The sequence below is a fragment of the Cebus imitator genome, unplaced genomic scaffold, assembly GCF_001604975.1.
Source record: "Cebus imitator isolate Cc_AM_T3 unplaced genomic scaffold, Cebus_imitator-1.0 Scaffold356, whole genome shotgun sequence".
In the NCBI taxonomy this organism is placed as follows: Eukaryota; Metazoa; Chordata; class Mammalia; order Primates; family Cebidae; genus Cebus; species Cebus imitator.
The window spans coordinates 931,382-941,293 of record NW_016107671.1 but is presented as its reverse complement, the minus strand read 5'-3'; the positions used below and the strand labels follow the sequence as shown (position 1 = coordinate 941,293).

The 9,912-nt window shown below is 57.4% G+C and overlaps 1 protein-coding gene across 11 annotated transcripts in view; it reads right to left on the bottom strand.

Annotated features, from left to right (window-relative positions):
* Window positions 1-9,912, bottom strand: part of DPF1 (double PHD fingers 1) — a 19,120-nt gene extending 9,208 nt beyond the window's left edge. For 2 of the 11 annotated variants that reach the window (XM_017506618.2, XM_017506622.2), the window contains exons 1-3: window positions 9,782-9,889; window positions 1,841-2,001; window positions 1,649-1,756 (exon numbers count right to left, since the gene is read on the bottom strand). In XM_017506618.2, the coding sequence (XP_017362107.1) occupies window positions 1,649-1,756; window positions 1,841-2,001; window positions 9,782-9,813 (301 nt within the window). In that variant the 5' untranslated portion in view covers window positions 9,814-9,889. Of the gene's footprint in view, window positions 1-1,648; window positions 1,757-1,840; window positions 2,002-2,131; window positions 3,131-3,228; window positions 3,260-3,383; window positions 3,519-9,781 lie in introns of those variants that run through there. The other 9 variants (XM_017506615.2, XM_017506616.2, XM_037730675.1 and 6 more) reach the window with 7 other exon arrangements.

The following is a 9,912-nucleotide window of genomic DNA, read 5'->3' as shown; positions in this document are numbered from 1 at the left end:
AAAAAAAAAAAAGAAAGGAGACAATTAGCCCTGCAGATAGATATACCTAGACCCACATGGGGAAGACGCAGCCAGGTGAGACACCTGGACACATTGTAGAAGGAGATACGCACCCAGGGGGAAATGCTCAGCTAGATACACACACACACACAGAGGAGATGCAGACAGGAAGAGACAGCTGGGTGGACACTGCCATGCTCCTGGGTACACACAGACCCTTGGACTCGGGAGGAGAAACAGCCGATGACGCCGATATTCCTAAACTCATTCAAGGTTAAGTCCAGATCCCCTGAGGGACTGGCATACACGTGCAGAAATGTACCTGATACACCAGACACAGGAAGAGATCCTCCCAGACACTCCAAGGTACCTACAGCCCCACAGAAAGAGATGGCCACATGCTGCAACACACCCAGACACACTAAGGACGAGCTGGACACCCTGACAGACCAGGCACATGCAAGAAAACACAAGCCTTCTAAGACACTTGGAGACACTTGGGAAGATTACACTGAAGAGAGGAAAGAGCTCCAGCCAGGCATGGAGACATCCAGATGCCCGAGAGGAGATACAGAGGCAGACACCCTCAGGCACCCACAGAAAAAAATGCAGGCAAATGGCCAGGCACAGTGGCTCAGGCCTGTAATCCCAGCACTCTGGGAGACCGAGGCAGGTGGATCACCTGAGATCAGGAGTTTGAGGTCAGCCTGGCCAACATGGTGAAACTCCATCTCTACTAAAAAAATTAGCCAGGCGTGGTGGTGGGCGCCTATTATCCCAGCTACTTGGGAGGCTGAGGTAGGAGAATCAGTTGAACCTGGGAGGCGGAGGTTGCAGGGAGCCAAGATCGCGCCACTGCACTGCAGCCTGGCAACAGAGCCAAACTACATCTCAAAAAAAAAAAAATACAGGCAGACACTGACCCATCCCAGCTCCCAGGGGAGGGGACACAGAAACTCCACACACCCACACACACTGACAGATACCACTGTGCCCTTCATACCACTGGGCCCCTTGGTGGGGCGCAATGGCTCATGCCTGTAATCCCCACACTTTGGGAGGCTGAGGCGAGAGGATTCTTGAGCCCAGGAATTCAAGACCAGCCTTGGTAACATAGTAAGGACCCTGACTCTGTTTAAAAAACAACAGGCTGGGTGCAGTGGCTCACGCCTGTAATCCCCGCACAGGTAGCCGGATCACCTGAGGTCAGGATTTCCAAGCCAGCCTGACCAACATGGTGAAACCCTGTTTCTACTAAAAATACAAAATTAGCAGGGCATGGTAGCGCGTGCCTGTAGTCCCAGCTACTTAGGAGGCTGAGGGAGGAGAATTGCTTGATCCCAGGAGACAGAGGTTGAAGTGAGCCGAGATTATGCCACTGCACTCCAACCTGGGCAAAACTGTCTCAAAAATAAATAAATAAATAACAGCTGGGCACCTGCGCCCATGTAGGAGGAGATGCAGTTGCCACTTAGTGACTCAGAGAAAACTGTGGAGTCTCCGGGGTACACCCAAGACGCACACGGGCAGACAGACACACAGTTGGCCAGACAGACACTTGCTAGAAGGCAGATAAAGGTGACCGACACGTGCCGGGACGCACAGCAGGCTCTGGGACACCGATGGGGGTCCTAGCGGCTGCACCCACCGATCTTGTACTCGCAGGGCCTGAGCCTGGGGTCCTCCAGGATGTTGAGTCTCCGTTTCTTCCTCCAACAGCGGGCGGGATACGTGTAAATCTGTCCCGGGGCCAAACCTGGGGAGAGGGGGAGGGTGAGAGGGAAGCGGGGGTGTGCCGGCCCGGCCCCGCCCCGCCCCGCGCCCGCCCTCCTGGCGGTACCCGGCCCGCGGTGGGTCTTCTCCATCCAGATGTAGCAGTTGTTCTGGGCCACGCCGGTCTGCGAGTCGAGGAAAGGTAGGCGCAGGCTGCGCTCGGCGCACAGGCGCGCGTTGTAGCTGCGGCAGTGCTCGATGGCCTCGCGGTAGAAGTCCTCGCCTAGGCTAGAGGGGCGGCGAGCGGGCGGGCAGCTGTCAGCAAGGGCAGGCGTGCAGGGCCCCCCAGAACCCCTGCCCCCCCCCGGCAGCCGGCCCGCTCAGACTCAGGAGGGGCGAGGGACCCCTCCAGCCTCACCTCTCCCCTCCTCCCACTCCGGAACCCAGGCCAGGGGAAGGGAACAGGGCCCAGGAGCCCCCAAACTGGGACTCAAACAGGCCTCCAGCTCATGAGTAGAAACGCGATACAGAAACAAACAAAAACACCCCGGGACGCATCCCTACATGAACACATGCAGACACACAACACAAATCACACACAGTCACACCTAATTCACACACAAAGAGAGACAAATCCCAATACTCACAAAGGAGAAACAGACAAACCTCACACACGTGCACCCATAAATAGCTACTGAAAAAGACAAATATCCCAAGTTCGATAGTGGGAAGACAGACCACACAACCATACACAAAGACACATCACATATCCACAGACATACACCATAAACACTTCACCCACACAAAGACACACAACATGGAAACATCACACCACACACACACACACACACCCCTCATGAATCCAAAGACACACAGTACACACATGTCAAAAGACAGGAACTACACAAACCACTTGCCCCCATGTATCCAAAGACAACACAAACCACACAGACAATATCTGGACACAACACAAAGAAATCACACAGATTCACACAGGTACGCACACACATTTACAAAGATGCACAATGTGAAACCAACATCTAAAATATCACACATAGACACGTACACACAGATGCACACATATAAAACACAGAAAGCCAAACCCACCTATATTCACACAAAAATTTACACACAAATACAGCCCTACATACTCACAAACACAGAACACAAGACAAATGACATGTAGTTCCAGAGGACGCCGACACACACTCGGAGACCCAAATATCCAAAGATACCCAGAGCAGAATAAAAGGAAACTGACACATGTCCACACACCTATCCCCAAATTCTGTAAGAAACCAGAACACAAATGAGTGATACACACACACACTCCACATCCCAAGACAAAGCTGGTGTGGACTTCACTCCAGTTTGCCAAGGCCCCCGCACCCCGGGGCCATTTCACCCTCTCCCAGACCAGAGGGTCGCAGGGGGGGGACGCTGTCCCCTTTCCCAAAAAGAACCTGGAGGCCCCCCCACGCCCTCCACCCAGCAGGGGAGCGGCGCATCCGACACCATTCTCGTCAGAGACCCACAGTCACACACACTCGCACCCCCGCACTTGGTGACAGCCCCCCCGACACCCCCTCGGCCCCACCCCCGGCCGCCACACACACACAGGCCCGCGTAGACCCGCCCGCGCGCCCTCTCCGCCTCCCGCCGGCCCGCACCACCTCAGGGGGCCAGGGATGACCGTGGCCATTTTGCTCCCCGGGTCCTGCCCCCAGCAGGTCCCCGCCGGGTCGGTCCTCCCAGCGGTCGGGCGGGCGCTGAGGCCGCCCATCCATTCATTCCCGGGGGGCGGGAGCACGCGGGCCACGGCCAATCACGGCGGCGGGGCGGGCCCGCCCGGGCCATGCCGGGAGTGGTAGTTTCAGACCAGGGGGCCCCCGGGACCCCGCAGGGACTGGGACGGTGCGGAGGCGGGGGCCCCCGGGCACGCACCGTCACTCACCCGGCCTCACTCGTCCACACATCCTAGTCTCGCGTGCACACAATCACATGCACACCTGGACTCGCACACGCCCACGCATGGCAGTTTACACACACATTCACGCGGAGACTCACAGCCTCCCACACACTCCCACTCACACACCTTCGCACGGACTCAGCCACACGCACACACACTGCAATACTAAGAGACGCAGAGACACCTCCCAGGTGCCCACACAGACTTCTCACCAACATGTTTCGGGCAGACACCCCACCCACCCAAGTCCCTCCTGGCTGCAGAGACCCCACCCGGGGCTGACTCTCCCAGCAGCCTCGCTCACGGTCACCCCACCCTGCTCAACGCCTTCTGCAGGCCTGACAGCAGCAGTGGGGGTTAGAAACAGTAGTCACATCTCCAGGGTTCAAATCCTAGCTCTGCCACTTGGTGGCCGTGTCACCTTGGCAAATGAGTTAACCATTCTGGGCCTCAGTTTCCTTGTCTGTAAAAAGAGGACGATGCCTTACTGGAGTGTTGTGAGGCTTAAATGAGGCGATATAGGTAAAGCATTTTAAAAGGTAAGTGGCAGGCCAGGAATAGCGGCTCACGCCTGTAATCCCAGCACTTTGGGAGGCCCAGGTGGGTGGATCACCTGAGGTCAGGAGTTTGAGACCAGCCTGGCCTACATAGTGAAACCCCTTTCTACTAAAAATGCAGAAATTAGCCGGGCACGGTGGTCATGCCTGTAATCCCAGCTTTAGTGAGTTAACACCACACCACTACACTCCAGCCTGGGCGACAGAGCAAGACTCCACATCAGAAAAAAAAAAAAAAAAAAAAAAAAAAAAAAAAAAAGGTACCTGGCAGGTAGTACTTGCTCAATAAATCCATTTATTCCACAAATGATGTGATATGTACTTTACCAAGATGTCAACGGTAATACCTAAATGCTACTTGAAAGAATAATTTGGCTGGGCGTGGTGGCTCATACCTGTAATCCCAGCACTTTGGGAGGCCCAGGCAGGTGGATTACCTGAGGTCAGGAGTTCCAAGACCAGCCTGACCAACATAATGAAATCCCGTCTCTACTAGAAATACAAAAATGAGCTGGGCGAGGTGGTGGGTACCTATAATCCCAGCTACTCAGGAGGCTGAGGCAGGAGAATCACTTGAACCCAGGAAGCAGAGGTTGCAGTGAGCCGAGATGGCGCCACTGCACTCCAGTCTGGGCAACAGAGTGAGACTCTGTCAAGGAAGGAAGGAAGGAAGGAAGGAAGGAGGGAAGGAGGGAAGGAGGGAAGGAGGAGGGAAGGAGGGAAGGAGGGAAGAAGGAGGGAAGGAGGGAGGGAGGGAAGAAAAGAAAAGAAAAATGCTGGCCAGGTGCAATGGCTCTAGTTTGCAATTGGGAGGCTGAGATGAGCAGATTGCTTGAGCCCAGGAGTTTGAGACCAACCTGGGCAACACATTGAGACCCTTGTCTCTACAAAAACATTTTTTTTTTTTTTTTTTTGAGACAGAGTCTCACTGTGTCACCCAGGCTGGAGTGCAGTGGCCTGATCTCGGCTTACTTCAACCTCTACCTCCCAGGTTCAAGCCATTCTCTTGCCTCAGCCTCCCAAGTAGCTGGGATTATAGGCACTCACCACCACGCCCAGCTCATTTTTGTATTTTTAGTACAGACGGGGTTTCACTGTTAGCCAGGTTGGTCTTGAACTCCTGACCACCTTGGCCTCCCAAAGTGCTGGGATTACAGGCTTGAGACCACGCTCCCGGCCTACAAAAACATTTTTAAGTTAGGTGGGTGTGATGACACATGAGTGTAGTCCCAGCTACTTAGGAGGCTAAAGTCGGAGGATAGCTTGAACCTAGGAGGCCGAGGCCGCAGTGATTTGTGGTCTCACCACTGCACTTCAGCCTGGGTGGCAGAGCAAGACTCTGTCTCTAAAAGCAAACAAACAAACAAACAAAAAGTAAGCAGGGTATGGCGGCTCATGCCTGTAATCCCCGAAATTTGGGAGGCTAAGAGGACCGCTTGAGCTCAGGGGACCACCCTGGGCAATATAGCGAGACCTGGTCTCTACTAAAAAAATAAAAAATAGCTGGGTCTGGTGGCACATGCCTATGGTCCCAGCTACTCAGGAGGCTGACTCAGGGGGCTTGAGTCCAGGAGACCGAGGCTGTGGTGATCGATGATCACACACCACTACCCTCTAGCCTGGACAGAGCAAGACCCTATCTCCAAAAAAAAAAAAAATTATCTGCTCAGTAGCTATTTGTTGAATGAGTAAATGCCCCCACCATGTGCTGGGCACAGTTCCCCCGGTGAAGCCACTATTATCTGCATTTTCCAGATGAGGAACCTGAGGCACAGGAAGGTGAACTCACATGCCGGAATCCCCTGGCGGTTGTTTGAAGGTGAGACTGAAGGAAGGGAGCAGGCCCCCTGACGTCCCTCCCCCGCTGGTCCTGACGCCCCCTCCCAGTCACCCACACTGACTCCACCCGAAGAGACCCCCAGGGAGTGAGAAGACCCACTGAGTCACACACTGACCCAGTCTCTCGGGAGCACCGCCATTCCATCTTCCCTCCCCTCCACCCACCTTCACCTCCTCCCTCCCCTCCCCCCTCCCGCTTCCCCCTTCCCCCTCCACCCTCTGTAGAGCCAGCATTCAGGTTGGAGCAGCTGCTGGAATTAACACGCCCACAAATGCCCTCGTCCACCAGGGGGCGCCCCAGCCAACAGAAGTGGCCCGCTAGCCTTCACCTCTTTTGTCACTTGAAATACCCGCAAGATGCCAGGCGTGGTGGCTCACGCCTGTAATCCAAGCACTTTGGAGGCCAAGGCGGGCGGATCACCTGAGGTCGGGAGTTTAAGACCAGCCTGACCAACATGGTGAAACCCCGTCTTTAAAAAAAAAAAGAAATCCTCCCGAGAGCGAGCCAGTCAAGGCCGCCTAGGCCGCCTACCCTCATGGCCACTTCTACACACACACACATACATACACACATACACACACACACCCCTCTAGTCTTAGACCCTTTCCACAGACTCTCCCCTCTCCTGGAACAGGAGGAGGTAGGTCTCTGATTCACATATGGCCTGGAGTGGTGACAAGGGAATGAAGTGAGGGGCACTGGCACCCCTACGATCACTCTGGCCTCCAGGCCCCAATCGTGGCCACCCCACGCCTCGCCCACGGTGAGCCATGACCCCACCTTCCTCTCTCACCTCCCATCCACTCTCAGGTCCCCTAACACACCCTCTTACACTTGATCCCTACACTTCTAGCCTCAGACATGCAGACTCACCCCTGCCCAACCCCAAACTCTCATGTTGATTTAAGAGACGCCGGAATGTAGACCTCCCTAAAAGTCCTCCTCTACCAGCAGAATTTCCAGTTTTCTTTCTTTCCTTTCTTTCCCTCTCTTTCTTTCCTCTTTCTCTCTCTCTCTCTTTTTTTTTTTTGGACGGAGTCTCACTTGATGGCCCAGGCTGGAGTGCCGTGTGGCATGAACACAGCTTACTGAAGCATCCACCTCCTGGGCTCAAGCGGTCCTCCCATCTCAAACCCCTAAGTAGCTGGGACTACAGGCATGCTCCACCACACCCGGCTAATTTTTGTATTTTTGTAAAAACAGGCGTGAGCCACCGTCCCTGGCCCACTAGGAGCATTTCTACCCATAGACCCAGGCTGACACTTGGAGCCGGCTCTCATTTCTTTCCTTCCTGCCTGATCACCTGCACACACCCCTCCCACACTCCTACAACTTCCTGCGAGTCCTCTCCCTGGCCCAAACAATCCTCCTGCCCCCATTCCCCAGTGCCCTGTGTGGAGCTGGCCCACAGTAGAAATCAATTTCATAAATCAATACTGATACTACTACTAATAATCGCTACATTTGGTCAGGGTCAGAGCTCTGTGCTAAGTGCTTTACAAAGATGGCCTTATTTAAGCCCCGCGACAGCCCCATGAGGTGGTAAGGGCTGGTAGAAGACCCCATATGCCAGGTGCGTGGCTCACGCCTGGAATCCCAAAACTTTGGTAAGCTGAGGTGACAGATCATGAGGTCAAGAGATCAAGACCATCCTGGCCAACATGGTGAAACCCCGTCTTTACTAAAAATACAAAATTAGCTGGGCGTGGTGGTGTGCGCCTGTAGTCCCAGCTACTGGGAAGGCTGAGGCAGGAGAATCGCTTGAACCCAGGAGGCGGAAGTTGCAGTGAGCCAAGATCGTACCACAGCACTCCAGCCTGGGCAACAAGAGTGAAACTCAGTCTCAATTTTAAAAAAAGCCCCATACACAGATGGCAAAACTGAGGTTCACGGCAGGGGATGTTCATGGCTCAAACTGGTTTTAGAACTCAGGCAGTCGGAACTTCCGAGGGCCGCACCCTCCAACTCCTTCTCCCCAGGGAATGTGATTCACATTCTTTCAGGAGTCAGGGAGTTCCCCACCTTCACCCCTGCAGATACCTTTTGGAAGGGGAGGGCACGGGGGCAGGGCCCTCTCAGTCCAGGCTTTCTCCCCAGCCGCCTGCTATCGGCTGCAGCACACCTCCTGCGGGGGGCGGGGGGGTCTGGGCCAGGGTCAGAGTGAGGGGTAGATCCACCAACCTGCTCAGGAGCCCGTTCCCAACCATTGTGCGGGTGTCCCTCACATGAGAGACAGTTGTCTGTGTGTGCCACTTAGGGTGAGAGGGCAGCGGAGGGGTGTCACCATCATGCACCACCTCTCACGGACCCAAGCCCCACACACTCGCTCCCGGCACCCTGCTCACGGCGGAGCCACACGTGTAGGCGCGTGCCTCTAAGTCCCTGCCCCCCTTCCTCTCCCAACTCCCACCCTCCACCTCCCACCCCCATTCCCGCCAGAAACCAGAAGCAACTGGCGGCCTCTGGTCCAGCCAGCAGGCGCAGCCCTTCTCGTGGGTGGGGTGGGGGGTGCGCTCCCTCTCTCCCTGTCCCCACTCGCCCCCGCCCCCATCCCTCGATGTTCAAGGTCAAGGCAGCCAGCGAGCGGGGTTGGGGGAAGGGTGGGGAGGTCGCCCCGGCCCCTTTGTGCGGCGCCGCCGCCGGCGCTCGCCCTCCGCCTCCTCCACCAGGCCCAGGAGGAGGGGGAGGGGAGCGCTGCGCTCGCCTGCGGGGAGGGAGGGCGGGAGCAGCCGAGCGCCTGTCACTGGGAGCCCGCTGTCACCGCCTGGGAACCGGGGTGGGGGTGGGGAGCTCTGGGACCCAGGAGTCCGGGATCCCGAAGAGGAAGCAAGCCCGAGATGGAGAGGGGGAAGGGGAGGGGTGGAGAGTGCGAGGGATGGCAGGGAGAGGGAAGGGTCAGGAGGGACTAGGCTCGGACCCAGGCGTCCCGGTTCCCAGCCACCGGGCCCGGGAGGAAGCGAACGCTCGGAGGGCTGCGGCCAGGGAGAAAGGGAGGGAATCCTCGGAGACCGAGGGCGCTCCCGGCAAGCACCCCCTTCCCGGGCAGCCGGTCCCGGAGGGGATCAGAGATGCTCCCGTTTGATGTGTATGGGCGGGGAGAGGAAGGGATGCCGCGGTCCACGCTGGCCGTGGGTTCGGGGTTCTAGTTCCCGGAGATCCCAGAAGGAAAAAGGGGAGGCAGCGGGGATGGAACCGAGGACCCCCGACGTCTCAGCTCCCACCCTTCGGCCGCGAGGGCCGGGGTCCCCAGAGAAAGAAGGGGAAAGAGAGAAAGGCGCTTTGATGAGGGGAGAGCGGGTGATGGAAACCCTGGAGACCGAGGTCCGGACTTAGGTGTTCGAGCTTCCAGCCCCGGCCGGGGCAGGCCCGGCACCTCCGGAGACCCTGAGGGAGAGATGGAGGAGAGGGAAGCCCCTACCCCCACTCTGGGTGGGGAAACGGCCTCCGCCACCCCCAGCCCGCGCCACATTCCTTCACTGACAGCGACAAAGAAGAGGCGCCCCCGCGACCCTGGAGAGGCTCCCGCCCCCAACCCCAGGGGGCGACAGGGGGTGGCGGGCCCCGGGGGCAACGGTTTGTGCTGGGGGCCCCCACTCAACTACGGGTCCGCGCGCTGCGTCCCCTCCTCAGCCCCAGGGCGGGCGGGGGAAGGGCTCCTGGTGGGGGGTCTGGACAGGGGGCGGGGACGGCGGGGACACTCACGACTTGAGCGGGTTCTGAATGGCGGTAGCCATGGCCCGCTCAGCTGGGCCGCCTCCGGCCCGGGGCGCCGCTGCCGCCGCGCGCGGGCCCAGCCCGGCCTGCGCCGCCCGCTCTGCCGCCCAGCGCGCTAC